Consider the following 18,855-nt stretch of genomic DNA (forward strand, 5'->3'; position numbering starts at 1 on the left):
ACATACATGAGGAGAGATGGGCCATAAAATCAATTATTTCATTTTGTTACCCCCAGATTCCCCTGTGACCTCTACAGAGCTTCACTGAAGAGTAGCTGTCCAAATCCCATACCCTTTATGTCAGGTATTATTAACCTGGAGTTTGTGAACAAGTGCTTTAAAAACATTTTTGATAATTATTTCAATTTAATTGGCTTTCTTTTTTTGTGGGGCAATGAGGGTTAAGTGACTTGCCCAGGGTCACACAGCTGGTAAGTGTCAAGTGTCTGAAGCTGGATTTGAACTCAGATCCTCCTGAATCCAGGGCCAGTGCTTTATCCACTGCACCACCTAGCTCCCCCTTAATAGTCTTTCTTTTTAATTTTATGTATTTTATTTTATTGATTTAAAAACATTTTGAGAAGGCTTTCATAGGCTTCACCATACTACCAAAGAGGTCCAAGAAACACACAATAAAAAGGTTAAAAATACCCATTGTAGATCCTTCTAAAGCTCTATCTCCCTAGAAATTTATGGAGTTTATTTTTGTGCCTCAAACTGAATGAAGCAGGGTTGTTTTTGTTGTTGATGTGAAATCATTGGGTAGTTAGATGGTGCAGTGGATAAAGCACCAGCCCTGAATTCAGGAGGACCTGAGTTCAAATCTGGCCTCAGACACTTGACACTTACTAGCTGAGTGACCCTGGCCAAGTCACTTAACCCTCATTTCCCCCCGCCCCCGCAAAAAAAACCCAAAACAAATAATTGTTACATACTTTGAGGAATAACTTAAGGTATAATGTAAGGAAGTTCAGAGTAGAAAGAGGTGAACTCATTTGATCAGTCTTCTTATAAGTTGCTTTTGGGTTCTTTTTCTTTTATTACCTCCTTATTATTGATTTTTCCTATGTCCTTCTTAGTCACATTTCTAAAAGATAAATTAGATCAACTCTGTAACCCATACTTCCTCTTTCCCAACTACTGTATTTTATAATATTTGTAATTGAAATATTTCTGATATATTGGCACCAATATATTGGTGGCAGAATTCTTGGGGAAGCATTTTCTTTACTTTAAGAGAATGTCAGTGAATGGGGATTCTAAGATAATCCCCCCAAAAAAAGAAAGATAGAATTTCATGATGAGAGAGGAGTATGTTTAAATGGGAATATAAATTAGCAAGATAACTTAGAAAATAGCAACTACTGACCTATATACCTACTTTACCATTTATATACAATTTCTGTGAGAATAATGTACATCTTCATTGAGGACATTCTTCTCCCTTAGAGCAGAAATAACATCATCACTACCTGGACACTCACCACAGCTCCTACAGAGGTAGCATTGCAAAAAATCCTCTCCTCCATGAAATATACCCACAGCTGCCCCTCACTAGCTAAAACTGATATCCCTCAGAAAGCAGGCTCTTCAGGGCAGTGACCAGTAAAATTCTGAGCTCCCCACAGGGGTATTTTTGGTGAGATGGAACATGTGGCACAGGGTGGTCAGGCATGACTGGGTTGTAACAGATCATAGGTGCCATATTGCCTTTTCACCCACCACAAAACACCCCTTTTCTGAACTTCCTGCTAATATCAAAGGCTTCACCCTCCTTCCAACTTCAATGTCATCAACATCTCTTTGTTGTTTCTACCTTTACTTCTCTTTCACCTGTAACCCTTCATTCCAACCATATCACCCTAGTTTATCATCATCACCTGTAGAGGATGGCTACAGCCTCCCAATTGGTCTCCCTGTGTCAAGTCCCTTCCCTTCTCCAATCCATTCTCGATACAGCTTTCAAAATGGCATTCCTAAAGAACAGCTCCTATTTCATTTGAGGATGAAGTATAAAGTTATCTTCATGTCATCTTTTTTCATTTTTATGTTTTCTATTACACATATTTATTAGTATAGCAATACATGTGCATAAGTAAATATATAGATATTGAGGTGCATGCTCAAAAACATCATTAACAAACATTTATTAAGTGCCTACTCTTTTCCAGGCATTGTGATATTTTACTGTTAGGGATGTATAATCAAAATAGTTTAGAGACCATTTCTCTAAAGAGCTCCTAGGACTGAATCTGATTGTAGGCAAAGTCCAAGGGGAAAGAGAAATACTGGGAGTCTGATAGGGAGGGCGCAGTAAGAATCGAGAAAGAGATGACTGACTGTCCTGGTTTCATATTCAACAAGTCTCAATTGGGTCAACTTTAGCCAAAGTCTCTTTGGCATACTATTCAATAAGACTCATGGTTCTCAAAGATGCACCCAGAAAGGAGAGGATTTACTGTAGTATGTATTATGCCAGAGTTAAATTCTAGAAGTCCTATGTTCTACAATGCTGCAATGACCCTTCACTAATGTCATTTCCCTGGATAAAGGATCATAGTCAAATGTGTCCAATCCTCCCTATAGCAGCCATCCCAGGTAGGCTCTTTATGGTCTTCTCCTGCCAAGGTTGCTGGCTGATTTTTCATTAGTTCACAAGTAACCAAAAGGAATATAGAGACCTCATCATACTGATCAATCTTCTTCAGGATAAGGGGAAAGAAGATACTACACTTAGATAGTTCCCTTCATAACCCTAACCTCTTCGGGCAGATCATTCACAGGCCCTGGACTTATCTTTACTTGGTCACTACCCTACTTTATATGCTTTAGAAAGAGAGGAAGCAGATAATATTTAGGAATTAATAGTTAAAGAGTGATAAGTCTTTTTCTTCCAGACTGGTCTAAAGACTTTAGTCTAGGATACATTTTAAATGCATTTCTTTATTTTTATTTTTTTCAATTAACATACACTTATGTTCTCTACCTCCTGCATCCACCAAGAAAACACCCAACCCTTGTAGTAGTTATGCATTATCAAGTCAAACAAATGCCCACATTGCCCCAAATGATCTCATCCTGCACATTGAGTTTATAATCTATCAGAAGTTGGGTAGCATGAGTCATAATGCTCTGGAATCATGCTTAATAATTACAATGATCAGAATTTATAAATTTTCAGAGATATTTGTCTTCATAATGTTGGTGTTATTTTTAAATGATTCTCTAAGTTATTCTCACTTTCTTCTGCATCAATTGACCGGAGTCTTCCTAGATTTCTCTGAAACTGCTCCTTTCATCCTTCCTAACAACATGTATTCCATTACATTTATATACCATAATTTGTTCAGTCATTCCTCAATTGATGGGCACCCCCCTTACATTCCAGTTCTTGATGTTTCTAAAATGAAGAGCAAGGAGCTTTGTCTACTTCCACAAACCAAAGTGCAGAACAATCACAGTGGTTAAGAGTCAAGCAAGCATCAAAGCATCCTATCCAAATGAGTCTGAGATCATCCAAAATGTCAGTAGAAAAAAAGGACTCTGAGGGCACTGTGGAGCTTAGAGTCAGAAGTGAGTGTATATACCATGATGCACAGCATAGAGAGGATGTCCCTCCACTGTGCCCTCAGTGATGATGTGACATTAAAAAGAAACACTCGTCCTGGGAGCAGGGAAAAGCAAATGGAAATTGATGCTGTGGGAACTTCCACTTAAGAACAAGGTTTGGAGAAAAGTGATAGAAAAGCTTTTGGTGTTCCCACAAGTGGTTTGATTCTAAACAAGACTGGCCAATATGTGGTATGAAGGAGTTTAATGGTGAGCAGAACACTTAGTGCAGATATTCTTAACCTTTTTCATATAATGGTGGTCAGGGGAAGCCTATGAATCCTTTCTTAGAAATTTTTTTTTTTTTGCGGGGCAATGGGGGTTAAGTGACTTGCCCAGGGTCACACAACTAGTAAGTGTCTGAGGCCGGATTTGAACTCAGGTACTCCTGAATCCAGGGCCGGTGCTTTATCCACTGCGCCACCTAGCCACCCCCTAGAATATTTTTAAATGCATAAAATAAGATGGCAATTATTTTGAAATTGTTTTCTTTTTATTTTAAGTTACATATTCTTGGTATGAATAAGGAAAGCTTGGGGAGGAAGAGGGAGACTTCCTGAAAGCTGTTTAACTTGGGGGGCTTTCTGTTATCCTTGTGGTTTGTGGGGGTGTTCCTGGGAACATAAACTTGGTCCAGGTCATGGTTCTTTTTCCTTTTGAGCCCACCTAGAGTTTACACCTGCTTAAGAAAGGGAACAAGCAGCAATTAATATGTGAAATTTGAACCAACCTGGCCCTGTTCACATGAATGTGCCAACTGGGCTCTCTCCAGTTCTCATCCCTAAAGCACGAAGTCCTTTGGCTTTTATAACATAAGCTGTACTTCTCAATTTGCTTTTTATTCAGTGACGTGACCACACTGCCATTCTTTTTAAAGTCCTAACTTTGGGGACTAGGCACTGCTAATGTCATCTCAGCTTCAGTTGTTGAGAGCTCCCCATCTCTGCTAATACTTAATATATTGGAAACAGCTGAGTTCACAGATGGTAGACAAGCGCTGGATGCCAATTTAACAGATTATTACCCCCAAAGTTTGCTGATTCCTTGAATTAAAATTTGCTGCTTGTCAGTTGGGAGGAGGGGGAAAAAGTCATCACTGACTCAAACCAGCCCCTTTGCAGAATGTATTTTGCCAGACTGACTGATTTTTGATTAGTTCATAAACCTCTATGATCCCAGCCACTCCTAAACTGGAGCTTACTATTTTAGAAGAATAAGGAAATTTGCAGACTAAGTAGTATAACCTTTGAAGAGGATGGTGTCAGAAATTAAATGCAAAAAACCCACTCCCAGGCTTAGTGAAGTTCTGCATGCAATACAAAATATTCTGGTATTACCTGCCAGAAACCCATTCCCTTCCTAGAGGGTGCCCTCCAAGCCAAGTCCTTTGATTTTGCATTAGGAAACTATATGATTTCTGAGACCCCTTGCAATGGTAAGGTCTTATGGTTCTACGACTTCAAAGGGAATTGATAATAGAGATAGAGATAGAGAGATAGAGATATAGGTGATATAGATGTAGATGATATATATAGATGTAGATACAGATATAGATATAGATTATAGATGTAGATTATAAAGATTAGGTATGATATGATATATACTCACATATATACATATATACAAATATAAAAATAAATGTAAATATATAAACAAATAAAAAATAAATGGATGAATGAATAAATAAATAAATGTGTGTATACACTTATTTATTCATTCATTCATCCATTTATTTGTTTGTTTGTGCGTTTATTTGTTTATTGGTGGGTGTTATCAGAATATACTGGTGGTCATTACTATCTGGTACAGCCCTTACTCTGTAATGAGCTCTCTCTCAGCAAAACCCTTGATCACCAAAATATGTTTTCTTCCATTTTACTAACCTTATTTAGGGAAAATTAAAAAACAGGCAAATGCACATAGAGGAATTTCTTTTTTAACATGTAAAATTTTTAACATTTATTTAGGAAAATTTCAAGTTCCAAATTCGATTCCTTTCACCTCTCCCCACACACTGAGAATGCAAGCAATATGATATTGATTATGCCCGTGAAGTCATGCAAAACATTTTGATATTGGCCATATTGCAAAAGAAAACACAAAAATAAACCAAGAAAAGTAAAGTACAAAAAAAGTATGCTTTAATCTGAACTTAACTTTCGCTATTTCTCTCTGAAGATGGATAGCATTTTTCATCATGGGTCCTTTGGAATTATCTTGGATCATTATCTTGATCAAAGTTGCTGGGTCTTTCACAATTGATCATCTTTACAGTATTGTTATCACTGCGTACAATGTTCTCCTGTTTCTACTCACTTCACCTTGCATCAGTTCATATGAATCTTCTCAGGTTTTTCTGAAACTGTCATTTCTCATAGCACAATTATATTACATCACAATCATATACAACTTATTCAGACATTCCTCAATTTTTAGTCATGCCCTCAATTTCTAATTCTTTGTCACAACAAAAAGAGTTGTTATAAATATTTTTGTACAAATAGGTCTTTCCCCCCGCCTTTTCTTTTATGTCTTTGGGATACAGACTTAGTAGTGTCCTTGCTGGATCTTGCATAGTTTCATAGGCCTTTGGGTATAGTTCCAAATTGTTCACAACTGAACAAATAGTGGACAAGTCTCCATTTTTCCACATTCCTCAATATTTGTCATTTTCCTTTTTTGTTACACTACTAGCATTTCATCCATGTGAGCTTTGGTCCATCTTCTTTATTTTTTAAAATTTTTTTTTCCTGGGCAATAAGTGACTTGCCCAGGGTCACACAGCCAGTGTCAAGTGTCTGAGGCTGTATTTGAACCCAGGTCCTCCCAAATCCAGGGCCAGTGCTTCATCCACTGTACCACCTAGCTGCCCTTTCTTTATTTTCTTTATTTATTTTTGGTCCATCTTCTACCCCAATTTCACAGATCTTTCTTAATTTCCTAAGTTGTTTTGGGCTGCAAGAATGTCTCACTCTGACCTTTTGTTGGCTCTTCAAAATTGTATTTGTTGGCATTTCAGAATTTTATTTAAGGCATTATTTTACAGCTATTTGCAGTAGAATGTCGGGAGAGCTCTGCTGAGTGCTTTCTCTACTCTGCTATCTTGGGTCTACCTCCCACCACCACCCCTGGAAAATAGCTTTAAATTTTTAATTTATTTTATTTTTAATTTAACATAGTATTTTTAAAGATGATTTAGAGAGAAGACAAAGAGATGATGACTAGAAATCTCATGGCTAAAAACTTCTGGAATATTTCTTTGAAAAAATGACAGGTTTATTCTCAAAATATTTTATATTCAATACAGAAAAATATAACATAAAAGTACACTCAAATAACTTTTACTGTGTACCTGAACATAACGGCTAGAGAAGAGCAATGGATGAAAGTTATAGGAGACAGAATGTACAATTTAAGCCACCCAAAAGGGGAAAAAGCTATGAGGAGTGACTTCCTGATCACAGGCAGCCTTCACATAGAGACTGGAAGGCCATTTGTCAGGAATGCTGTGGAAGGGATTGAGTCTAAAGTCCAAGTAACCTTAGGTACCACAAGATGGACTTTCCAAATCTGAAATAATAGTAACTGACATTTACCTAGAGCCTTAGGGTTAGCAAAGTGCTTTACCTCTATTATTTCATATAATTCTTATAACTTTCATGAGATAGGCACCACAAGTATCACCATTTTACATTACAGGTGAATCAGTAAGCATTTGCTGCCTCCCATGTGCCAGATATTGTGCTAAGTCCTTGGATACAAAGAAAGGCAAAAGTTAGTACATGCTCTCAAGGAGCTCACACTCTAATGGTGAAGACAACATGAAAATAACTATGTATGAACAAGATATGTGTAAAAGGATACCTTGGAAAGAAGCAACCCAAGTAAGAGAGTGGTATTAAGGAGTCTCAGAAAGATGGAATTTTAACTATGGCTTGAAAGAAGCCAGGGAAGGCAAGAGGCAAAGAAGTAGAAGGGCATAATTCTGTGGGACAGACAATAAAAACGCCTAGAGTCTAGAGATAGAATGTCTTATGTGAGAAAGTTACACAGAATGTGTTGGGGGTGGGAGAAATAAGGTATAAAAAGACTGAAAAGGTAGGAGGGGGCCAGGTTTTAAAAGGCTTTGAAAGTCAAACAGATGGTTTTCTATTTAATCTCGGAGATGATAGGGAGCCACTGGGGTTGGTTGATTATAGAGGAGTGAGGTTTAGAAAGATTAAATGATTTGTCCATGGTTACTCAGCTAAAAGGTGTCAGAGATGACATTCAAACCCCAGTCTCACCAAGGGGTAAGCTATGCTGTTTCTGTATAATACTAACTACTAGAAGTGTTAGACATTTTTGGTGGATTTACAATCTAAAGGAAGATATAAGGCCACTCACTAATGTGTCATGGATTACTATTGGATAGATTGACTGTCAGATGTGTCATTCTCATGGCATGTGTCCCAAATTAAAATGTAATTGGGAAATATATAATAAAATAAATAAAAATATAATGAAATACAGATAATGTTAATTTGTTGTTTTCTAAGTCTCTATTCATCCCACAGAAATCTGTTTTTATTTGAATCTAACAACACTGGGTTGAAGTACTGAATTCTATTTTAAAGACTTGGAAGCATTTTTGTAATTTAGAGAAGCTTCAACTAAGCAGAAGTATGATAATAATCTTTCATTTTTAGAATGCTTTAAGGATGGCATTTTACATGTGTAAAGGCTCATTTGAGCCTTACAACAACACTAAGAGTTGGGTTCTATTATTGCCCCCATTTTATAGGGGAGGAAACTTAGGCCAAGAAAAGTTAAATGACTTATCTAGGATCACACAGATAATTTGTGAACGAGGTAGAATTTAAACTGAGCCTTCCTAACTCCACGTATAGCTCTCTATCCACTGCCATATTCTAGCTCCTAGGTTATTAAACTGTGGGTAGTGTAACTGAAGGTGGGGGTCATGAAAAATCTGGCAACAGTAAAAGGTTATGTATACCTCTTTAATATACCTATATACCCAGGGGTCTCATAAAAATTTCTCAGGAGGAAGGAAAGGGATCTCAAGTGAAAAAAAAGTTTAAGAAGCCCTGATCTAGCTGACATTAGGTATACATCAAGATGTCAGAGAAGAGGTGGGACTAAGCTGAACCTTATAAGGACTGAGCAAGTTCAGAATACCTGAAAAGGTGGGGGAGGGAAGGGAAAGGCATACAGGAAATATGAACAAATGTATTGTAGGTAGAAAGAAACAAACATGGGGGTCTGTAAGTAAAATACCCTGCTTAGAAGTGAGTGTGCTTACTGGGGAGTAGCAGGAAATAAAGTATTATAAGGCTATTCTGGTATGAACAGATGACAGAAATCTCATAAATTGGTCAGGAATTAGCTTAGCTTTGTTCGGTGGGCAATAAGGAGCCACTGAATGCTTTGGAGAAGGATAGTCACATATGCACAATATACAAACAGGGGTCAGGAGATTAGGGTCATGAATTCTAGATGTCTTTCTCAAGGGAAAAAAAAAATTCATCCTGTTCTTTGCATCTTAGGCACAAGCTTGCCAGAAATTATATTAATTAAACATCATGCTAAATCCAAGCATTTCAAGATTAGATTGACTCAGCTGTCAAGTTGACCTTCTTAAAGTACAAGTATAGCCATGTCAATAAACTCCCTATTTATTCCTAAATCCATCTTGTTTGTACATGTTTATTTGCATGTTTTCTCCCCGCATAAGAGTTTGAGATTCTTGAGAGTAGGGAAACTGTTTTTCCTTTTTTTGGTATTCCTAGGTCTTAGCTGAGTGCCTGGAATATGAGGCAGGTAATTAAGAAATGTCCCTTGATTTTACTAGCTTAGATAGAAATGCCCAAAATAATAAAGTTCCCCCTGACCTCATACACAATTTGGGGCAACATTTATAAGAATCTTGAACAAAGATAAGGTCAAAACATATTCCAAAACAGTTTTAGTAATCATTGTTCTAGAATGACCGGCACGATAATTATTTCTCCTGAAGGGGACATCTCAGTGATCCACAACCTAATCTTTTCTGAATGGGAGGACTTTGAAACCAACCACTTCAGGGATGGGAAAGGCAATGATCTCGACTAGACAATGTATTTTTTTTTTCTAAATTTGATTATGGCCATGAATCCATCTTTCTAAGACCTTACCTTTCATTCCCAAATTTTTATACATTTCCTAAGGCAAAAAGTCTGGAAAGAGTTGGAGAAATATTTATGCTTAATATTTCCAATTGTAAAAAAAATTACTGGGGGGCAGCTAGGTGGCGCAGTGGATAGAGCACTGGCCCTGGAGTCAGGAGTACCTGAGTTCGGATCCGGCCTCAGACACTTAACACTTACTGGCTGTGTGACCCTGGGCAAGTCACTTAACCCCAATTGCCTCACTTAAAAAAAATTACTGGGGGGTTTGTGGTGGGTTAATATCCTTCCACGGCTATTAAAATGATCCAGCATAGGGTAATAAGAAACAAAACTAGGATATACAAGAAAAACTAGAGAAAAAGGAAGAGATATGAAAAATATCAATAAAATTGACAGGATTTACTGACTAGATATGACAGACAAGTCAAAGGCTTGAGCATATATAGCAGTGAGAATGACAGAGTTACTAACAGGAAAGTTGGGAAGGAAAATTTGTTTTAGGGAAAAGATGAAAAGTACAATTTGGTCTTTGTTGTGTTTGTGGGGACCAGGAAGCACCACATTAGACTAGAGCTCAAGAGGAAAGATGGGACCAGGAGTATATTTTATCTTTATCCACATAAAAGTACTATTTAAAAGACCAGGGAGTGAATTCTATTATCCCCTTAATTTTTTATGATGGTGATTGTGAATTAGGAGTATAATAAATATGATTTAATTGATTGTTTTCCTTACAGTGCTGTCATATTTTTGTTTATAAAAAGTGAAGTACCAAGTTCAACAAGTTCCTTGGACACCACACCATTACTAACTGAGCGTGTGAGTATGGTATATATTACTGCCAGAGAAGACTTCATTTCTAAAGCCAAATTTAGCCCAAAAGAAAAAATATAGATTGAAATTTTACAGATGTATTGTTGGGGAAGGGTTAAGTTTCACAGTGACAGAAAATATTTTAGTATACATTTCTAATGGCCAAAGGCCAATACAGAAAATTATACAATGATAAATAAAATTGATTAATTCAGGGTACTGAAAGCTTTTCTACCATCAACAATAATCATTTCTTAGATTTATGCTTTTCTGAGAATTGGTATTCCCTCAAGATATCAACTAAGAGTAGACTCTTTATACAAGACTTGTATTTCCTCACACATGTAATGATAACAAAGAAGCTAATATCTATATGACACTTTGAGATTTACAAAGAGCTTTGTATACAGGAAGCTTCTGGCATTGAGAACTAAGATCTAAAGGTCTTGGAAAGCAAGTGAATCTGAAATTTCCTGTAATAAAAAGAAAGGGGAAAAGTGGTGAACCAAGCAAGGAATCTCATAGAAGACTACCATCTTCCAAAATTTTCTCCTTCCAAGAGGGATCTGACAAGGATCTTCTACAGAGATACTGAGTTGAAGGGAAAGATCTATTGAAAGAAATAAAATGAGGCTACAGATAGGATTAGGGCAGTTAGGTGGCACAGTGGATAACATGTCAAGCCTGGAGTCAGGAAGATTCATCTTCCTGAGTTCAAATCTGGCCTCAGAAACTTCTTGGCTGTTTGACCCTGAAGACGTCACTTAATATGGTTTGCATTCATTTCCACATCTGTAAAATAAGGTGGAGAAGGAAATGGCAAACCACTCCAAAATCTTTGCCAAGCAAATGCCAAATCAGGTCACAAAGAGTTGGACACAATTGAAAACAACTGAATAAACAATTACTATGGTCATTTACTAGTATGTATTATGTATGTAATCTATTTTACTGATATACCACTCAATTTCTTGGTCAGTACCAGATTATTGTGATGACTACCACTTTGTTAGTTTGAGATCAAGTACTGCTAAGCCACCTTCCTTCACATTTTTTATTGATTCTCTTGATATTCTTCAACTTTTGTTCTCCCAGATGAATTTTGCTTTTGTTTTTTTCTAGCTCCAAAAACTGGTAGTTTGATTGGTATGTTTCTAAATAAGTAAATCAATTTAAGTAGAATTGTCATTGTTATTATATTGGCTCAGCCAAACCATGAGAATTTAATATTTCTCCAATTGTTTAGATCTGTTTTTATTTGTGTGAAATGTTCTATAATGGTGTTTATATAATTCATGAATTTGTCTTGGCAGATAGACTTTCGAGTATTTAATATTGTTTCGAATTATTTTAAATGGAATTTCTCTCTCTCTCTCTCTCTCTCTCTCTCTCTCTCTCCCTCTGTGTGTATACACACACACACACACATATAATCTACTGGACTTTGTTGGTAATATGTAGAAATGCTGGTGGTTTGCTTGGGTTTATTTTATATACTGCAACTTTGCTAAAGATGTTGCTTCAAACAGTTTCTTAGTTGTTCTCTGGGATTCTAATAGTATACTATCATATCAACTGCAAAGACCAATAGTTTTGTTTCCTCATCACCTATTCTAATTACTTTAATGCATTTTTCTTCTCTCATTGCTATAGCTAATATTTCTAGTATAATACTGAATAATAGAGATGATAATAGGTATCCTTGCTTCACTCCTGATCTTATAGAGAAGGCTTCTAGTTTATCCCTATTGCAGATAATGCTTACTCTTCATTTTAGATATATGCTACTTATTATTTCAAGGAAAACTCCATTTATTCCTGTTTTTTAGTGTTTTTAATAGTAATGAGCATTGTATTTTGTCAAAAAGCTTTTTCTGCATTTGTTGAGATGATCATATGATTTTTGAGGTTTTTATTACTGATGTGGTCAATTGTGCTCATAGTTTTCCTAATATTGAACCAGCATCCCTAGTATGAATCCTGACTGGTAATAATGTCTGATCTTTGTGATATATTACTGTATTCTCTTTGCTAGCATTTTATTTAAACTTTTTGCATCAATATTGGTCTATAGTTTTCTTTCTCTGTCGTTATTCCTGGTTTTGGTATCAAAACTATATTCGTGTTATAAAAGAAAATTGATAGGACTCCTTGGCCTATTTTTTCAAATAGTTTATATAATATGAAAATTAATTGTTCTTTAAATGTTTGGTAGCATTTATTTGTGAATCCATTTGGTCCCAAAGATTTTTTTTTTCTTAAGGAGCTCATTGATGGCTTTTTCCATTTCTTTTTCTAACACAGGGTTATTTAAGTCTTCTAACTCCTCTTCTATCTGAACAATTTATATTTTTGTAAATATTCATCCATTTAACTTAAATGGTCAGATTTATTGCCACATATTAGGCAAAATAGTTCTGTCTATATATACTCCTTCTAACCACCCTAATAATGATAAAGTTCTTAGAAGTTATAAGTATCATCTTCCCATATAGAAATATAAACAGTTTAGCCTTAATGAATCTCTTATTATTTCTCTTTCATGTTTACCTTTTTATTTTTCTCTTGAGTCTTGTATTTGAAAGTCAAATTTTCTATTCAGTTTTGGTCTTTTTATCAGGAATGCTTAAAAATACTCTATTTCAGGGGAAGCTAGGTGGCACAGTGGATGGAGCACTGGCCCTGGATTCTGGAGTAACTGATTTCAAATCTGGCCTCAGACACTTAACACTAGCTGTGTGACCCTGGGCAAGTCACTTAACCCCAAGTGCCTCACCAAAAAAAAAACAAAACCCAACAACAAACCTCTATTTCATTAAATATCAATACATCCCTTGAAGGATTATATTTAGGTTGTTCTTGGGTTTTGTTTTTCTTTTGTGTTTTGTTTTATTTTGTTGTGGTTTTTTTTGACAGGGCAATGGGGGTTAAGTGACTTGCCCAGGGTCACACAGCTAGAAAGTGTCAAGTGTGTGAGGCCAAATTTGAACTCAGGTCCTCCTGAATCCAGGGCGAGTGCTTTATCCACTGCACCATCTAGCTGCCCCCAGTTGTTCTTGGTTGTAATTCTAGTTCTTTTACCTTCTGTATTATCGTATTCCAAGCCCTCTGTTCCTTTAAAGCAGAAGCTGTGAAATTTTATATAATCCTGACTGTGACTCTATGATATTTGAATTTTTTTTCTGGCTGTTTGCAATATTTTCCCCTTGATGTGGTAGCTCTGGAATTTGGCTATAATATTCTTGGGAGTTTTTATTTTTGGATCTCTTTCAGGAGATGATCGGTATATTCTTTCCATGTCTATTTTACCTTCTGATTCTAAGATATTCAGGCAGTTTTTCTTAATAATTTCTTGAAACATCTAGGCTCTTTCTTAGCATGCCCTTCAGGTATTCCAATAATTCTTAAATTGTGTCTCCTTAATCTATTTAGCAGCTTATTTTTTTTAATTTCCCAATGAGATATTTCACATTTTCTTCTATTTTTTTCATTTTTTCATTTTTTTATTGTTTCTTGATGTCTCATAGAGTCATTAGCTTCTACTTACACAATTTTAATTTTTAAGGAACTCTTTTCTTCATTGAGCTTTTGTATCTCTTTTTTTTTTCCAGTGAGGATATCTTATACAGTGATTTCAAATTAAAGTTTCCTACCATTTATCAAACCTGCAAAACTAGAAAGACTTTGTCTAAAAGATATGTGATTAGGGGGCAGCTAGGTGGCGCAGTGGATAGAGCACTGGCCCTGGAGTCAGGAGGACCTGAGTTCAAATCCAGCCTCAGACACTTAACACTTACTAGCTGTGTGACCCTGGGCAAGTCACTTAACCCTAATTGCCACACTAAAAGAAAAGAAAAAAAAAAAGATATGTGATTAGAGTTAACAGTAGAAATGTAAACATAATCCTAACAATTAAATCTGCTAAGAGTTTTTTCCTGATTTATCTGATTATATTTAATTAACTTACATAATAAATATGTTAGTGCACATGCCCCCCCACGAGTAGTTAGAATTTCCTATTGGTCCTATATTTCTATTTCTTTGTTGTTGTTTTTATTTTATTTTATTTTATTTTTTTGCAGGCCAGTGGGGGTTAAGTGACTTGCCTAGGGTCACACAGGTAGTAAGTGTCAAGTGTCTGAGGCCAGATTTGAACTCAGGTCCTTCTGAATCCAGGTCCGGTGCTCTATCCACTGCGCCACCTAGCTGCCCCCTTGATCTTAGATTTCTCAAAGTATTACTTATTATCATTGAACAAATGATTAAACAACTCAGTTTAATTGATACTGACATCTCAGTTAAAGCTGAATTATATCAAGGAAACTTGGTTTGCCAAGCCTGTGGATCATTTGCAAACCAATAGCACACCACAAATACAATGTGACCAATGAGAAAAAAAATGAAAGATCACAGATCATGAATAATTCATGCAATCAAGTCAAGTCAACAAGCATTTATTAAATGCCTACTTTGTCCCAGATATTAGGCATAGGTGGGAATATAAATACAGTTATAAAAAATAAAAAGACATTCCCTGCTTTCAGGGCTCTTACACTCTGATGAGGGAAGATAGCACTGCAGTGGAGCTAAAAGGTTGGAAAAGCATTATGGAAAGGTCTGGAGGTCAGGAGCTTATCTGGGAGAGGAAGGATACCAAGAGATAGTAGGCGAGTCATTTAATCACACTGAGTTTTAGTTGCTTCAATGTCAGATGAGGGGTTGGATACAATTACCTATGATATCAGCTCTAACATATGATACTATATCCATACAACTTAAATAGGTCATAGAACTAGAATTGTCATATAAGTGTGTGAGAGATAAATAAAAAAGGAAAGAAGCATGCATAAGGTTTCATAGTTTCTGAGCTGGAAGAAGGGATGGCAGAGATAATCTAGCCAAACCTCTTCATTTTTCAGATGAGGAAACTGAGGACAGAGAGGTCAATTGACTTGCCTACTGTCATGCAGGTAGTACCTAGCCAATTTGAGCTTGCATCCTCTGGCTCAAGATCCTGGGTTTGTTCCCACTCTACCATACTGCCTCCCCATCTCCTCCCTTCCACCTTTTTATGTCCCCCACCCCCATGACTTCTCAAATATGAATTTCAAACAGATAACCATCAAAAATGCTTTCTTTGCTTCTCTTTTTGATAGGCAATTAACTGGACTCAGACTAATGGCCTAGATTATTTATGGACCAAAAATCTTTCTCAATTACAAAACAGAATAATGTAAGTAACTATTTTTTTTTCTTCAGTGTTATGTCACATTTTTTGCATGGTGCCCCAGAGTACATTTAAGAGCAACTGATAAACATTAAATCTCATTGGAAGAAAAAAAAAAAGAGCAACTGAGATGGAACAACAGAGTGAAAGGAGTGATGGATTTGATAGCCAAGGTCCTGGTTTTAAATTTCGTTGCCACTTATTCCCTATTTGACTTTGAACAAGGTTACCTAACCTCTCTTGGTCTTAGTTCCTCACCCACAAAATAATAGGGTTGAAATGATTTTCTTTTATATTTTGGAATCAATGGGTTCAACCAAAGGGTCCCTTGAGATCTTGGGCTGCTAACCAATCTTCTGCTCTCTAATGCTTCATAAAATCACAGGATCTCAGCACTGGGAATGGCCTTAACATTGATCAGACATGACCCTTTTCACACTCCAGAAGAAGAAACACATCCCCAAAAGATAAGTGAATTGTCCAAAGTCACACAGTTTGTTGGTGACAAAACAAGAATTGGATCTAAAGTCTTTTTGGGCCCACAAGTTGCAGTAGAATGATTGCTGCATTTTAAATCAAGAGGATGTGGATAATAATAGCTAACATTTACCTAGTGCCTACTATGTGCCAGGCACTATGATAAACACTTTACAAAAATTATCCCATGAGATTCTCACAACAACCCTGGGAAGTAAAATGTTCTTCTTTTACAGATGAGTAAAATGAGGCTGAGAAACTGTGATTTTCACAGGGTCACATAACTGTTAAGTGATTTTAATTCAGGTCTTCTAAACTCTAGGTCATTCACTCTGACCACTGCACCACCCAACTGATTTTTATATTAAAGCTTTTATAACTCGAATGCTAGCATTCATGTGATACTATGGGGTTTGCAAAGTACTTTATACATATGACTCTTTTTTTTCCTCACAACAATGGTGCTATTTTTTTTTTAATTTTGCCCATGAGGAAACTGAGGCAGATGGGTTTAGTACTTGTCGGGAACACACAATTAAAATGTATCTGAGGCCAAATTTGTTTTTGTTTGTTTGGTGAGGCAATTGGGGTTAAGTGACTTGCCTAGGGTCACACAGCTAGTAATTGTTAAGTGTCTGAGGCTGGATTTGAACGCAGGTCCTCCTGAATCCAGGGCCAGTGCTCTATCCACTGTGCCACCTAGCTGCCCTCTGAGGCCAAATTTGAACTCAGATCTTCCTGAGTCCAGGTTCAGTGCTCTGGCTACTTCACCAACTATCAGCCTTTGATCTTGGCACTCTTATTTAACTACATTCTTTAATCTATAATTACAGGGTTGAACTTAATGAATACATTAACAAACCATAATTTGTATTCCAAGCTATCCCAGTCCCTAAAAAGAGACCAATTAACTTTAGTGATTACTGACAATTAACTGGGATTTTTTGAGATATTTTTGGTGGAAGACAGTAAGGGTATGGCCTTTGCCATAGTCCAGAGGGAATATTTAAATGCCATTTCATATTCCAGACAAAGAATCTACCATGTCAAGAAATCCAAAGTGTTGGACCAAAATCATGAAATAAATGAGGGGATGGAAAAGGAGGCTGAGAAAGGGCAATCACAAAATAGATGAGATTTATTGATGGTATCTGATAGAGAGCCACACAAGGAATCAGGGAGAAAGACAGTTTGACTCCTACCAAGTCTCCACTTAAGAAATCATTGCTTCATGACAGTCCCTCTTTGATCGGTTGTGTGATAACTGCTTGATAGTCCTAATGTTCTACTCTAAATGGAGAAACATTTTCTCTAGCCCCTCTCTGAATTACTTACAGAAAAGAGTCTGAATTCCAACTGCTATAGAAAATCACTGTGTCAGAGGAAATAGTTTCTGACTACAAGGATCTTATAATCTAGTTATGGGAAAGAGTTTCTTTACTTAACTAGTTGACCAATCATCTGACTGACTGCTAGGTAATTAATTTTTCAGCCACAGCATTTCTTAAAAACCACTGACAAAATTCTAGAGGGATTGGGATCTGTGAAGGGAGAGGATGTGTCTACTCTAAGAAAATGACAAAGACTATAAAGTACAGTAATAAAACTACCCTTGAATACTTAAGGAGCACCTTTTAAACTTCAAAGAGATTGTCTAACTTCCTGAAAAATCTTTCATTTCCCTGGCTGGTCTTCATAACCAAAGAAGAATGATAGTTGTATCTTTCAATATCTTGGTGCACTTTGACACAGGAGGATTTTGCTCTGTTGCCAATCATAGGGTTTGATACATAGGTTATAATTTCTATTGATTTACTTGTGACTTGTATATTGCAGCAAATCCAACTTACTATTTCACATCTGTGCATTTAAAAAAATGCCATTACATAATAGGGATTTGTGGTGTTGTTTTTTCAAGAGGCTGTGTTCTGGCAGTTGTATCTGGAATACTCTATGGATGCAGTTTTGTGCCAATAATTTATATCAAGGACCACGGTAAAAGGAATGACAGCATATATGCAGGGTCAAGTCAATATGGTAAGATCATGTGAACTCTCTTATTTCGTCTTTTGAATGAACTAACTGGGGTTTTGCAATCAATGATAATAAACTTAAATAGCTAATTGTAAGAGTATATAAAACAACACTTAAATTTGATCTTGCTTCTTAATCTCTCTCTCTCTCTCTCTCTCTCTCTCTCTCTCTAGCTATATGTGTGTGAGTCTGTGTATCTGTCTATGCCTCTCTCTGTCTCTCTCTCTCAGTAGTGGTCTCAAGTTATAGAAAAGGTGTCACTACTTTGAAGGCAATAAAGGATTCCAGGAGTCAGTTGAATACTTGGACTTTGAGTCATGAAAGACCTTGATTCTAAATTCTGCCTCCACTATTATATCTATATGACTAGACACATGTGAGGTTGTTCAAGGAGGACTAGTACTTCTGGAAAGAGGATTTGCTGAGCCTTTTTTAGGGTGGCTCATTCACCTTGGGTATCCCCCAACTCTCCCATGTGGCTCCAAGAAGTTGTACCATGTGTAGTTGATACACCCCAGTAAAACCATCTTGGCAGACAGGCTAAATAAGGTTGAGTATAACTGACAGGTCTCAAATTTATTGATAAGTTAGGGAAATGTCTACCCCAAGCATGTGAAGACTTCTTCCAGGAGAATGGGTGGATGAGAACAATTTATTGCCTTCGCCATGAAAGTGGCTAAAGCAGATGTAGAATGCTTAAAGCTTGGG

The 18,855-nt window shown here is 36.5% G+C and overlaps 1 protein-coding gene across 2 annotated transcripts in view; it reads left to right on the plus strand.

The window, feature by feature from the left end:
- TMEM144 (transmembrane protein 144) overlaps positions 1 to 18,855 on the plus strand; it is a 58,945-nt gene that overhangs the window by 24,787 nt on the left and 15,303 nt on the right. For both annotated transcript variants that reach the window (XM_043971809.1, XM_043971810.1), the window contains exons 6-8: positions 10,334 to 10,415; positions 15,566 to 15,642; positions 18,032 to 18,150. In XM_043971809.1, coding sequence (XP_043827744.1) covers positions 10,334 to 10,415; positions 15,566 to 15,642; positions 18,032 to 18,150 — 278 coding nt within the window. The remainder of the gene's footprint in view (positions 1 to 10,333; positions 10,416 to 15,565; positions 15,643 to 18,031; positions 18,151 to 18,855) is intronic.

This window comes from Dromiciops gliroides, chromosome 6, assembly GCF_019393635.1.
Source record: "Dromiciops gliroides isolate mDroGli1 chromosome 6, mDroGli1.pri, whole genome shotgun sequence".
NCBI lineage: Eukaryota > Metazoa > Chordata > Mammalia > Microbiotheria > Microbiotheriidae > Dromiciops > Dromiciops gliroides.